Below are 15,293 nucleotides of genomic sequence, written 5' to 3'. Positions count from 1 at the left end.
CATCCTGGGTGACGCCATTACTGTTTCACACAACTTGATTCAAACAGCTGCTACGAGCAAAGTCCGGACAAGGATCTCTGCTGGCTGGATATTTGCCCCTGTTTTCACCAAGGGCCAATGTGTTACTTAAGAGAACATTTGCTTTTAAAATTTTAAACTTTTATTTAAATTTGTATTTATTCTCATTTATTTTCATCAATGCTTTGCCACTTGCTTGAGTTTGCTGATTGCTTGAATTCCGGATTACAGGGGCTTTACTGCACTAGGAATGGGCTGATGGTTTAAATTTGATCTTAAAATGTATGAAAAGAGTGCTTATCACATCCTCAATAAATCCCAAACAATGCATAATCAATTGCTTTTAAAATATAGTTGATATTGTTTTGTAATAAGATTTGACAGTCAGTCATATCTGGTTTCATGAATAATTGAAAGATCAGGAATTAGCGATAAGAATAATTAGCGTTTCGGAATGTGTGTCAGTGAATACAGAAAGTGAGATGCCAGTTGGGATCTCAAAGTGGTGAGAATTGGAGAAATGGTTGCTCACTTATGGGAGTGAATTCAGGCTGGATTCTAATGTGCTGGATAACTGCTTGTAGGTTGCAGCGGAACCAAGCAGAAATATTCATCAGTTTATCCTGACCCTCCTACACATCTCTCTGCCCCATGCTGGGTCCATGCTTTTGCTGAGGATACTGGAGTTTGCATCATAGTTCAGAATCAGAATCAGGATTTATTGCCATGAACAAGTCCTGAAATTCGGAGTTTTCAGCAGCGTCAGTGTGCAAACGTTCATATTATAATCATCTTCTCTTCTTTGGCTTGGCTTCACGGACGAAGATTTATGGAGGGGGTAAAAAGTCCACGTCAGCTGCAGGCTCGTTTGTGGCTGACAAGTCCGATGCGGGACAGGCAGACACGATTGCAGTGGTTGCAGGGGAAAATTGGTGGGTTGGGGTTGGGTGTTGGGTTTTTCCTCCTTTGCCTTTTGTCAGTGAGGTGGGCTCTGCGGTCTTCTTCAAAGGAGGTTGCTGCCCGCCAAACTGTGAGGCGCCAAGATGCACGGTTTGAGGCGATATCAGCCCACTGGCGGTGGTCAATGTGGCAGGCACCGAGAGATTTCTTTAGGCAGTCCTTGTACCTTTTCTTTGGTACACCTCTGTCACTGTGGCCAGTGGAGAGCTCGCCATATAACACGATCTTGGGAAGGCGATGGTCCTCCATTCTGGAGACGTGACCCATCCAGCGCAGCTGGATCTTCAGCAGCGTGGACTCGATGCTGTCGACCTCTGCCATCTCGAGTACTTCGACGTTAGGGGTGTAAGCGCTCCAATGGATGTTGAGGATGGAGCGGAGACAACGCTGGTGGAAGCGTTCTAGGAGCCGTAGGTGGTGCCGGTAGAGGACCCATGATTCGGAGCCGAACAGGAGTGTGGGTATGACAACGGCTCTGTATACGCTTATCTTTGTGAGGTTTTTCAGTTGGTTGTTTTTCCAGACTCTTTTGTGTAGTCTTCCAAAGGCGCTATTTGCCTTGGCGAGTCTGTTGTCTATCTCTTTGTCGATCCTTGCATCTGATGAAATGGTGCAGCCGAGATAGGTAAACTGGTTGACCGTTTTGAATTTTGTGTGCCCGATGGAGATGTGGGGGGGCTGGTAGTCATGGTGGGGAGCTGGCTGATGGAGGACCTCAGTTTTCTTCAGGCTGACTTCCAGGCCAAACATTTTGGCAGTTTCCGCAAAGCAGGACGTCAAGCGCTGAAGAGCTGGCTCTGAATGGGCAACTAAAGCGGCATCATCTGCAAAGAGTAGTTCACGGACAAGTTTCTCTTGTGTCTTGGTGTGAGCTTGCAGGCGCCTCAGATTGAAGAGACTGCCATCCGTGCGGTACCGGATGTAAACAGCGTCTTCATTGTTGGGGTCTTTCATGGCTTGGTTCAGCATCATGCTGAAGAAGATTGAAAAGAGGGTTGGTGCGAGAACACAGCCTTGCTTCACGCCATTGTTAATGGAGAAGGGTTCAGAGAGCTCATTGCTGTATCTGACCCGACCTTGTTGGTTTTCGTGCAGTTGGATAATCATGTTGAGGAACTTTGGGGGACATCCGATGCGCTCTAGTATTTGCCAAAGCCCTTTCCTGCTCACGGTGTCGAAGGCTTTGGTGAGGTCAACAAAGGTGATGTAGAGTCCTTTGTTTTGTTCTCTGCACTTTTCTTGGAGCTGTCTGAGGGCAAAGACCATGTCAGTGGTTCCTCTGTTTGCGCGAAAGCCGCACTGTGATTCTGGGAGAATATTCTCGGCGACATTAGGTATTATTCTATTTAGTAGAATCCTAGCGAAGATTTTGCCTGCAATGGAGAGCAACGTGATTCCCCTGTAGTTTGAGCAGTCTGATTTCTCGCCTTTGTTTTTGTACAGGGTGATGATGGTGGCATCACGAAGATCCTGAGGCAGTTTACCTTGGTCCCAACAAAGCTTGAAAAACTCATGCAGTTTGGCATGCAGAGTTTTGCCGCCAGCCTTCCAGACTTCTGGGGGGATTCCATCCATACCTGCTGCTTTGCCACTTTTCAGTTGTTCGATTGCCTTATATGTCTCATCTTACGATATAACTATATATTTAAAAAAATTGCACCAAAAGTGGTTCATTGATTATTCAGGAATCTGATAGCAATGGGGAAGAAGCTGTCCTTGTGCCACTGAGTGCTCGTCTTTAGGCTCCTGGACCTTTACTCTGACGTTAGCAAAGTGAAGAGGGCAGGGCCTGGGTGGTGGGTGGGGTCTTTGAGGATAGAGGCTGCTTTTTTAAGACACCACCTCATGTCCTCGATGGAGTGAAGTCTGGTGCCTGTGATGTTGCAGGCCGAGTTAACAACCCTCTGGAGTTTATTCTTGTCCTGAGAGTTGGTGCCTCCATTCCAGGCAGTGATGCAACCAGCCAGAAGATGTTTATGAGAATCTTCAGTGACATACCAGATTTCCTCAGACACCTCACAAATTATAGCCACTGGCGAGCCTTCTTTGTGATTGCATCAAGATGGAGGCTCCAAGACAGATACTAGGAGATGCTGACACCCAGGAATTTGAAGTTCTCAACATTCTCCACTACTGAGCCCTTGATGAGGACTAGGTCGTGTTCCCCTCACTTCCTCCTGAAGTCAACGATAATCTCCTTGGTTTTGCTGATGTTGAGCGCAAGGTCATGGTCGTTACATCATTCAACAAGCTGATCTATCTTCCTCCTTTACGCTTCCTCGCTGCCGTTTGTGATTCTGCCGACAACTGTGGTGTCATCAGCGAACTTGTAGATGGCATTGGAATTGTGCCTGGCCACACAGACGTGGGTGCATAACGAGTAGAGCAGTGGCCCCAGCTCACATCCTTGGTGCGCCTGTGTTGATAATCAGTGAGGAGAAGAAGACGTTGTTTCCAATTCGTGTTGACTGTGGTCTTCCAGGATAGATGGGGAAGGTGGTCAGATGCTGGGGTTGTATGGGATGAGGGGCTGTACGTTTCCAGTGGGAGGTTCAGAAGGGATACAAGTGGAATTTCTTCAATAAGCCTGGTTGGTTTCTGGGATATTCTGCCTGAAGAGATGATGGAGGCAAATACAATATCGAGACAAGTACGTAAACTGCCTGGGCATGACAGGCTGTGAATTGAATTATATTGTTTATTGTCATGCCGACCAAGATAGAATAAAAAGCTCTTTTTGTGTGCTCCCCAGGGAATCCAACACTTTCTGCAGGTAGTGCAATAATAGCATAGAAACAAATCATTTTTTTTAACATCCACCCTGTGATGCTCCATCATTCCCTTGTGACCAATGAACCTACTAACCCCGTGTGTCTTTGGATCGTCGGAGGAAACCCACGCAGACACAGGGAGAACATACCAACTTCTTCCAGACAGTGATGGATTTGAAACAGGGTCCCTGGCACTGTAATGGCATTGTGCTAACCACTACACTCTCAAATTAGACAACAATGTTGTCAAGTAGTGCAGGGTATGGAGAAAAGTACAGGAAAAGTGCTGGGGGCTGAGAAAAGTACACTTTAAAACAATGCAGGAGCATTGGCCTTTGCCAGTGAGAAATCCATCCAAGAGTCTGATGACAGCAGAAAATAAGCACCTTGACTCTTCCCTTCTTCAAACTAGGTCATTGGAATATTTACTGACACCTGGGAGAGTGGATAGGCCATTCTCTTTTACAAATACTGCCAACTCCGACAGCTGGACTTGATAGTGAGAGCTTTGCAGCCTGACAATCTGCCTCAGCACTTGACAGCATGCCCGTTGAAAAGTCAACTTTATTTTTATCGTTCATACCATGCTCTCATGGAAGGACGAGAGAGCGTTTCTCCAGGACCATGGAGCATATTTATATAGATAGCAGTTAACACATTAAGATATTAAGGTATTGAGATGTTGACACTGAAAGTTCACGGCGCACTGTGCACATCTGTACCGGGAGTTCAGGAGCCAGATGGCTTGGGGTGGGGGGGGAATAAAGCTATTTATAAGGGCCCGAGTGCTTCAGTACCTCCTGCCAGATGGCAGAGGGAGAACAGTTTACATGTGGGATATGTGGAGTCTTTCACAATGTTCATTGCTTTTGACCTGCATCGAGTGCATTAGATGTCTTTCCTGCTAGGAAGAGGTTCCCCAATGGACTTGTATGCTTACTTCACTATTTTCTGCAGGGTCTTGCGGTCAGAAGTGGTACAACTTCCAAACCAGGCGGTGAAACAGTTGCACAGGATGCTCTTGGTACATCCTCTGTAGAATGTAGTGAGGATGCGGGGGGGGGGGGGGGGAGCCTTCGCAAGAAGTAGAGGCACTGCTGGGCTTTCTTGGCTACGGAGCTAGTGTTGAGGGACCAGGTGAGATTCTTCACCGGGCACACTCTGAGGGACTTGATATTCTTGATGACCTCAACGGTTGAGCCATCAATGGTCAGGGGACCCCCAGGTCCTCCTGAAGTTGACAACCATTTATTTTGTTTTCTTAATGTTCAGATACAGGTTGTTTGCACCAATTTGTTGGTGTCTGCACTTCATCTCTGAATTCTGCCTCTCCGTTCTTTCTGATACACCATCGTGTCCAACTCTCAAGTTTCTCTTGTGCTCCAGTTCTCCCCTCTTTCTGCTCCACCCATGTTAGAGAAAAGTCATGGAATGTTGTAAAGCTTGGTGTCACTTCCAGGCAGTGAGCTGTTGGAACGGGGCACTGGTAAAGTGGGCAGGAAGTGGTGCAGTTAGCATGACTCTATGACTGTACTAGCGACCTGGCTTTGACTATAGTGCTGTCTGTATATTGACCCCATGTCTGTGTGGGGTTTCACCAGGTGCTCCGGTTTCCTCCCACATTCCAAAAAAGAACTGGGCTAGTAGGATGTATTTGGGCAGTGTGGGCTCATGTGCCCGAAGGCCCTGTTACAGATAAAAGGAAAAACACAAAGCTGGAGAAACTCAGCAGGTCAAACAGTCTCATTTATATAGCAAAGATGCAAATACATAATCGACGTTTTGGGCTTGAGCCCTTAATCAAGGTGTGGAAAAATGTCAGCAGGCATCTGAACAAAAGAGTTGGGGGGAGGTGTAGTCAAAAAGGCAGGAGGTAATAGGTGGAGAAAGGAGGGAAGGGTCAGCAGCAAGCAAGGGGCTGGGTGATTGGAGAGGGAAGGAGAGCTGGAAGGGGGAAGGAAGGAGGGAGATCTATTATAGAGCTCTACCTCGAGATTTTTAAAAATTGAAACCTGATTCCTACCCCCCACACCCATTGTCTCTTTCTTTTCTCACAGCAATTGTTAACCCGAAGCAACCCAAGGAGGCCCCCAAGAGTTTCAACTTCGACTACTCCTACTGGTCCCACACCACGGTAGGTAGTTCAGCTCTCTGTAGCCCAGGGAAGAAGCAGACTCCCAGTGTATGTGAATCAATGTCATGCCTGGCATGGTTTCCAAAGAACTGTCCTTGGTCTCTCAGCCTACAATGACTGTGCATTTAGTCTTCCTTTTGAGGTGCCACCTTCCTGTCCACATGAATTCCTGGAATTGAAATTTTTTCCCCCGGCTGAGCGCAGAAGTTTTTCCAAATTCATTTCTTACAGTAGAGAAGCTGGACCCACTAAAGCGCTCATTTTCAGAGAGCCTGCCCTGTTGGGAGATGGGGTATGTTATGCAGCCCATCTCGCCTCACCCTCCACTCCACCTTGTTTGGAGCTCCATACTGACAAACGGATTGGGAATGTGATCAATGGAGAGCAACACACTTTTTTTTTCTAAGTTAGCTTCTCATCTAAACATTTGGGATTAAAATGGACATTCTTGGGCTTTAATTGGCCCATTGAGTTTACTGCATGCGTTTAAAGGGAAAGGACCATTTACTCCAAATCTAATGGGGTGAAGTCATTTTGGTTATTGACTGGGAAACTACATCGCCATGTCTAGGTAAGAATCCAGTTTTGTAACACAGAGGGCACACAGAGAGAAAATCTGTCCCTGGCCCTTCAGTCTATTCAGTGGATGAATGTGGCAATTGATGGGGTAATGGGTGGGCGGGAGTTAGAGTGGGGTAACAAGAGCAGCATTGATGAACACCTCATTGTGTCCCTGCTGCAGCCTGCCGACATCAACTATGCATCACAACAGCAGGTGTACCGTGACATTGGAGAGGAGATGCTCCATCATGCCTTCGAGGGCTACAACGTTTGCATCTTCGCCTACGGACAGACCGGAGCGGGGAAATCCTACACCATGATGGGAAAACAGGAGAAGGAGCAGCAAGGAATCATCCCTCAGGTACAGGGCAAGAGTTCGCGGGCTCAGCTCAAAATGCCAGTCTTATTGTAACTGAACTGCACCTCATTGTCCACATAACTAGACTGCAGGCAGATTGACTGTCCCTACACCCATACTACAGGCAGGGTCTCAGTGTCTACACACCTGACTGCACACTGTTCCACTGGCCCCCACACCTAAATTACAAGTAATATCTCCCTGTCCCTCACACCCAGACTACAGGCAGTGTCTCACCATTCCCCTCAACCAGACTACAGGCAATGTCACACCATCCCCTACACCCAAACTATAGGCAGTGTTTCACTGATCCCTACACCCAGACTACAGGCAATGTCTCTCTGACACCCACACCCTGACTATAGGCAATGTCTCACCATTCCCTACACCCAGACTACAGGCAATGTTTCACTGTCCCCCACACCCAGACTACAACAATGCTTCACTGTCCCTACACCCAGACAACACAGTGTCTCAGCATACCCCACACCCTGTCTACAGGCAGAAGCTCACCATCACTACACCCAGACTACAGTCAGTGCCTCATCATCCCTACATCCAGACTTCAGAGAGTATCCTACATCCAGTCGACAAGCAGTGCCTCACTGTCCCCTACACCCAGACTACAGGCAATGTCTCACCATCCCCTACACAGACTATAGGCAGTGTCTCAGTGACCCCTACACCCAGACTACAGGCAATAGCTCACTGACACCCACACCCTGACTACAGGTAACGTCTCACCATTCCCTACACTCAGACAACACAGTGTCTCAGCATACCCCATACCCTGACTACAGGCAGAAGCTCACCATCACTGCACCCAGACTACAGTGTCTCAGCATGCCCCACACTCAGACTACAGTCAGTGCCTCATCATCCTTACACCCAGACTACAGACAAGTGTTTCACCATCCCCTACATCCAGTCAACAAGCAGTACCTCACTATCCCCTACACCTAAACTACAGGCAGTCTCACCATCCCCTACACTCAGACTAGGCAGTGTCTCACTGACCCCTATATCCATACTACAGGCAATATCTCACCGACACCCACACCCTGACTACAGGCAATGTCTCGCCATTCCCTACACCCAGACTACAGGCAATGTTTCACTGTCCCCCACACCCAGACTACAGTCAGTGCCTCACCATCCCTAAACACAGATTACAGACAGTGTCTCAGTGTACCCCACACCCAGACTACAGTCAGTGCCTTACCATCCTTACCCAGATTACAGACACTGTCTCAGCGTATCCCACACCTTGACTACAGGAAATAGCTTACTGTCTCCACACCAAGGCCACAGGCAATGTCTCCCCAACCCCCACATCCAATCTACAGACATTCTGTCCACAGGCATGAGATCAGTAGAAATCTAGAGGCTACAAGTGGTGTTATCACTGAGTGATGCTGGTGTCTATGGAGACAACCCTTCACTTATTTCTGGCCCATCTCATGCTAACGGATTACATCAGTACATCAGCACCTTGCACTCAAGGAGCAGAATGAAGACGTAGTGAAGTATCAGTTCCATTCTAACTGTGCTGGCCTTGTGGAGAATCATTGCAATGTTAATATCAAAACCTTGATCCCATCTCCCATCAGAAAATGATGCACCTTGCCCCACACCCTGCCCCGCTGCCAGAGAACATTACTGCACAGACACAGGCCGCTTTAGCCCTTCTAGTCCATGCTGAACCATTTTTCTGTCTAGTCCCACTGACCTGCACCCAATCCATACTTGTTCCATCCATGTACATGCCCAAATTCTTAGCAACCCACAGGAGCTCCTGAAACAACTGATCATATACATTATGTCACACACAGCAGAAGCAGGAGTAAGCAATTCAGCCACTTGTGTCTGCTGTCATTTCATGAGATTATTTTCTCTCATTTACTTCCTGGCCTTTTTTTCTGTCCCATATCTCCTTTTTGTCTCTATATGTTAAAAATATGTTGACTGAGCTTCCTCAGCTCTAAAAATTCTCTCACTTCCAGGTGAACAGATTTTCCTCTCACCTCTGTGGACTGGCTGACACATGATTTTGAGAATGTGGCTACTGGTTGTAGACAGACTCCCTCCCTCAAGCCCTAAATTAATTTAATACTTTTCAGTGAGATCACCTCTCATTTTCCTAAACCCAGGAGACCAATTCATTGACACTTTTTCCAATCGTTGATGGGGAGCGAGTTAGTAAGTTGCAGGGCTAGAGAGACGAAGTGGGTCTCCAGGGAGATCTTGGCCATGGCTGAATGAGCATAAAGACATGCTCACCTTGCAAACCATCAAGTTGTTGTTGTAACAATAAGAGGGATTTCCCCATTGAGTGGATTCTGGGTAATGAAATTGCCATTCTACCAAGACTGGGACCTGCATTCAAGTGAGTTGCATGGGTCCAAAGGTTATTTTGCAAACTGCTGCAGGCTAGATCTGTGGAGTTTCAGAAACGTACAGAAAGTCCAGCCTCGGGAGGGCCATTATTAACACAGAGACAATTCCACAGCAGATAGAAAAATGACAGCTGTGGCAGCACTTGCCCATCATTACAGCCCAAAAGATGAAGCAACCCAATTACAATACCCGATGAGCTCAATCCCTTCCATCCTCATTCAAAAGAGAAAAACCATGAAGAAACATGAACCCTCATAACCCCTGGTGACGCCATGTTGACCATCAACATAGGGGCACTTCCAAGCTGCATACTTAGTCCCCGACTCTATTCCTTGTGAAATCATGGCTGCGCAGCAAAGTTCAGCTCCAACTCAATCCATAAATTTGCTGATGACACCACTGTTTTGACCAAATAACAGGAAATGATGAGTCACAATGCAGAATGGAGATGGAGAACCTGGTTGTGTGGTGCCAGAACAGCAGTCTTGTTCTCAACATCATCAAGATCAAGATGCTTACTGTAGATTTCAGGGAGGAGAGTTCAAGAGATCATACACTGGTCCTCAATGATGAGACAGAGGTGGAGATGGTGAGAACCTTCAAGTCCTCGGGACTCCATATTTCAGAAGACACCTTCTGGAGCCAGCACATCAATGCAACCATGAAGAAGACCCCCCCCCCCCCAACGCCTCTACTTTTTAAGGAATATGAGAAGATTTGGCATGTCATTGGAAACTCTATCAAATATCTACAGATGTAATAGGGAACATGCACTGACTGGTTGCATCAAAGCCTGGTTTGGCACAAGGCTGAAAAACATTGCAAACATTGCCAGGTCCTTCACAATCTCTGACCTCCCATCTATTGCAGACATTATGTGTGACACTGCCCAGATGAACTTGATGCCTGATTTAATCACAGGAACAAGGAAGAACCACCACTGCACACCTCCATGTCCCCTGATGATGTGCGGCTGCCTTCAGGAGAGTGAATCCGAGGAAAGCATCTGGTCCTGGCCGAGTATTAAAAACCTGTGCTAGTCACAGATATCTTCAAAATCTCACTCAGTCAGGTACCCACCTGTTTCAAACAGGCCTCAATCATACCAGTACCCAAGAAGAGTGTGGTAACCTGCCCTCAATGACTATCGGCCAGAAGCCTCACATCCACAGTGAGAGTGTTTTGAAAGACTGGTGTTGAAGCAGATCAGCTCCTGTCTGAGCGGCATCTTGGATCCGTTCCAATATCTAGCAACAGGTCTACGGCGGATGCCATCTCACTGTCTCCACACAAACACATGGCCAGCAAATATGCATACATCAGGATGCATAGTTTGACATTCAACACCATCATCCCCTCAAAATTCATCAGCAAACTTCAAGACCTGGGACTCAGCCCCCAACTGTGTAACTGGATCATGGATTTCCTCCCCTCCAGACCACAATCAGTGAGGATTGGTAAGAATTTCTCCTCTACAATCTTCATCAGTATGGGAGCACCACAGAGCTGTGTTCTTAGCCCCCTGCTCTACTCACTTTGCACCTACAACTGTGTGGCTCAGTACAACAACACCATCTACAAATTCGCTGACAATACCACAATATTGTTTATTGTAAAAAAAGACGATGAGTCAGCATACAGAAGGGAGAGTGAAAATTTGCCTGAATGGTGCACTCAATGTCACGTAAACCAAGGAGCAGATTCTGAACTTTCGGACCAGAGGTGTATGATCCAGTGATGATTGGGAGATTAGAAGTAGAGAGGGTGAGCAAATTTAAATTTTTGGGAGTCACTATCTCAGTGGATATTTCCTGGACCCAACACACCAATGGCATCATGAAGAAAGCACGTGAATTCCTTTACTTCCTCAGGTGTTTGTGGAGGTTTGGTACAACATCAGAAACACTGGCAAATTTCTACAGATGTGTGGTGGAAAGTGTGCATCATGATCAAGTACGGAGACACCAATACCATGAAGTCTTACAAAAGGTAGTGGACCCAGCTCAAGGCATCACAGGCAAAATCTTCCCCACTATTGAGAACATCTACAGGGAATGCTGCTGTCGGAAAGCACACACTCATCAAGGATCCACACCACCCAGCACACGCTCTGTTCTCGCTGCTACCATCAGGAAAGAGGAGTCAGTGCCGCAAGACTCGTACCACCAGGTTCAGGAACAGCTGCTACCCCTCCACCATCAGACTCCTCAACCACAAATTCCATCAGAGACTCATTTAAGGACTTGTACTTTTGCACTTTATTGACATTTTTCTCTGTATTGCACAGACAGTTTGTTTACATTTATATATTTGTTTTCATGCATCTTGTGTGGAGTTTTTTTTGCTCAACCGAAAAGTGGTAATTCTGCCTCTCCTGCAGAAAAAAGCTCCTGGTTGTATGTGATGGCATGTAAATTACTCTGACAATAAATCTGATCTTTGAACTTTTGAGCATGGAGCATCATAAAGGGCACTACCACCCCTGTCACAACCTCTTCTCACATCGACCTTTAGGCACAGAAGGTGTTCAAGAAGGCCGAAAAGGATATGGGGAAAAAGCAGGAGAATGGGGGGGTGAAAGAAAAATACATCAGCCACGATTTGATTCGTAGAGCAGTGAATGGCCAAATTTGACAAATTTGTACAAAGTTAAGGGGAGGGGGAAGTTTAGGGGAAACATCAGGGGGATGTTTTTTTTTACACAGAGAGTTGTGGGAGCTTGGAATGACTTGCCAGGAATGGTGGGACACATGCATGAAAAAAAAATAGGGGGTTACGGGTAGGGAGGATTTAGTACTTTGTTTTTAGATAGGAATATGTAGGCCAGCACAACATCAAGGGCCCAAGGGCCGGTGCTGACCGTCCACCCTATCTAAGCCTCTCATAATCTTGTAGACGTCTACATCCTTCTATGCTCCATACTGAAAATTCCTAGCTCTGCTAACCTTGCCTCATAATATTTGTTTCCCAATCCAGGCAGCATCCTGATAAATCTCCTCTGCACCCTCTCCATAGCTTCCACATTCTTCCTATAATGAGGTGACCAGAACTGGTCTAGATTTGTAGAGTTGCAACATGACCTCCCTGCTCCTGAATTAATTCTCCCTATTAATGAATCCCAACATCCCTTAGGCCTTCTTAACTATCCTATCAACCTGTGTGGAGACCTTGAGTGATGCATAGATTTAGACCCCAAGGTCCCTTTGTTCATCCACACTCTTAAGTAACCAATCATTAACCTTCTTTCCAAAATGCATCACCTCATACTTATCTGGATTGAAATCCATCTTCCACTTTTCTGCCCAACTTTGAATCCTGACTATATCCTCTTTTAACCTTCGACAACCTTCAGCTCCATCCACAACTCCTCCAACCTCTGTGGTATCCTCAAACTTACTGACCCATCCTTCGGCCTCTTCATGCAGGTCATTTAAAAATCACTAAGAGTGGGGTCCAAAAACAGATCCCTGCAGCACTCCACTAGTCAACGACCTCCAGGTAGAATACTTTCCTTCCACTACTACTCTCTGCTTTCTTCCTACAAGCCCATTTGTTATCCACACATCCAAGGTTCCACTGATCTGGTACCTCATGACTTTCTGGATGAGTCTCTCATGGGCGAGCTTGACAAATGTCTTGCTCAAATCCATATAGACCACACCTACCCCGCTACCCTCATCAATTTCTTTTGTGACCTCCTCAAAGAACTCGATTAGGCTCATGAGGCATGACCTTCCCTTCACAAAGCCATGCTGACTATCCCTGAGTAGACGGTATTTCTCCAAATGCTCATAATCCTATCCTTAAGAATCCTCTCCATTAGTTTACACACCACTGACGTAAGACTCACCGGTCTATAATTCCCAGGATTTTCCATATTAACTTTTTTAAACAAGCCTCTGGCACCACCCTTGCAGCCAAACAGTATTCAAAGATCATAGCTACTGCCCCAACTATCTCTTCCCTCACTTCCCACAGCATTTTTCTAGGGTATATTGGGTCCAGCTCCAAAGATTTATCAATCTTGTTATTTTTAAGCAGATGCATCAGTTCCACTTCCTTAATCTCCACATTGTCCAGCACGCAAGCCCATTCAATTTTGACCTCGCTGTGATCAAGGTCCTTATCTCTTGTGAATACTGATGCAAAGTATTCATTTAGGACCCTCCAACATCCTTCACCTCCAGGCACATGTTGCCTTCCTTATTCTTATCATCCTTCTGTTCTTCACATAGGCATAGAACGCCTTGGGGTTCTCCATAATTCTACATGCCAAGGCCTTCTCAGCCCCCCCCCACCCCCCCACTTTGAGCTCTCCTAAGTCTTTTCTTAAACTCCTTCTTTGCTACCATATACTTCTCATGAGCTCTTCCTGTGTCCTGCTTCCTATATCAAATGTATGTTTCCTTCTTCCTTTTGACTTGTTGCCTGACCTGTTTCATCAGCCATGGTTCCTTTTTCCTACCATCCTTTCTTTGTCCCAGTGGGACAAACCTATCTTGAACCCTGCACAAGTGGTCCTAAACTTCCTCCACATGAGTTCTATGCTTTCACCCTTAAACATCTGTTTCCAATTTATTCTCACTAGTTCCTGTCTCATCCCTTCATAATTAGCTCTTCCCCAGTTAAACACTTTCCAAATTTGACTGTTTATATCCTTTTCCATAGCTATGTTGAAGTTAAGGGAGTTGTGGACACTCTCACCAAAATGCTCCCCCACCGAGAGGTCCACCCCCTGTCCAAGTCCATTCCCCAGAACCAGATCCAGTCCGGCCTCTCCTCTCGTCAGCCGGTCCACAGACTGTTACAAGATCAAAGCGGCAACCACAGAGAAGGCATATCACACAGGGGTAAAGATGAACAATTACATTATTAACAAAAAATTCACCTTCAAACTTTAATTCAAAATCCCCCCTTTTATAACAATGCCCACTGGTTACTATGCAAATCTCTATTACAGTGTAAAACTAATAAATTCCCCAGCCTAAATGTAACATATGCAATTAAAGTCTAAGTTATATTTCCAACCAGCCCACAGAAAAACTTAGACACAAAACAAACATAAGACTCACAAAACTTTGATCTCAACCGAAGCAAAGATCATAAACAAAATTCAATTTGTTTGGTAAACTGAAGCCAAAAGATCTTTGAGAAAGAGAGAGAGAGAGAGAGAGAGAGAGCACAAAATTCGAAGTTGTCTTCTTGTGTTGCTTGAAGAGAGAGGAACCACTGCCTTGGTCTGGATTCTTCTGGCTGCCTTCGGAATGTTCATCCTTTTTAAAATGCCCAGCATTCTAAACTGTCCTCCAGACCATGGCTCATGCTCTGGGCCTCTTTCCACTCCACAGCACCAAGATAAAGGTGGTTTATTGTCCAAGTCCAGAATTTTTTTCATTTTCTGCACATGCTCAGTCCGTCTCCCACTCTCTCAGCAGTCCACCTTCACCTTGGGTCTCTAAGGCAAACTATCACTTTTTAACATAAAACCACACCACATATAGGCCAATACACAACACAGAACTCTGTAACAATACTGAATCAGGAATCCTTGTACACACCTTACAAGTTCAGCCCCAGCTATCCCTCTTGAGCTACTGTTAATATTTATTGTCTGATTTACTTTAATTCATTTAGTTACAGTTACAGTTTTTCTTGATAAGTACCTGTTTGGCTGCAGCCAGTGTGGATTTTGATGCACATGAACGTTGTTCAAGGTGTATGATTATAGCCATATTATTGTTTATGGGATCATATTTGGGTTAAATAACTTGCCTTGTTGCTCATCTTCCATCTTGTGCTGGAACATTATCTCACCACGACAGAGTGGTAAACCGATTATAACTCAAGAGGGATTGAGGAGAAGGAAAGCATTCAGGAGAGACACTGGTAATTGAGGCTCAAAGGACAAGGTGGGCTGGTACCCTGACTGTTATCTGAAAATGGAAGAGGCTCTAAAATTGTCCAGGAACATGGGGGGGGGGGGGGGTGCTCTGTTTATAGGGAGGGGATGCTTAGAGAATTTCAACATTCCTTTGAGGGGCAAGAATGGGAAATTAATGCCAGAGCTGGGAGATTGGGATGTTAATACACTAGC

The 15,293-nt window shown here is 46.0% G+C and overlaps 1 protein-coding gene across 3 annotated transcripts in view; it reads left to right on the top strand.

The window, feature by feature from the left end:
- The first annotated feature begins 5,808 nt into the window (after positions 1-5,808).
- The window catches only part of kif1aa (kinesin family member 1Aa), a 381,215-nt gene continuing 371,730 nt past the window's right edge, over positions 5,809-15,293 (top strand). For 2 of the 3 annotated variants that reach the window (XM_069899341.1, XM_069899340.1), the window contains exons 1-2: positions 5,809-5,883; positions 6,626-6,805. In XM_069899341.1, the coding sequence (XP_069755442.1) occupies positions 6,683-6,805 (123 nt within the window). In that variant the 5' untranslated portion in view covers positions 5,809-5,883; positions 6,626-6,682. Of the gene's footprint in view, positions 5,884-6,625; positions 6,806-14,506; positions 14,561-15,293 lie in introns of those variants that run through there. The other variant, XM_069899343.1, reaches the window with a different exon arrangement.

The sequence above is a fragment of the Narcine bancroftii genome, chromosome 9 (assembly GCF_036971445.1).
Source record: "Narcine bancroftii isolate sNarBan1 chromosome 9, sNarBan1.hap1, whole genome shotgun sequence".
In the NCBI taxonomy this organism is placed as follows: domain Eukaryota; kingdom Metazoa; phylum Chordata; class Chondrichthyes; order Torpediniformes; family Narcinidae; genus Narcine; species Narcine bancroftii.
Note: the sequence above shows the minus strand (reverse complement) of the source record. Positions and strands in the feature narration are given on the sequence as shown.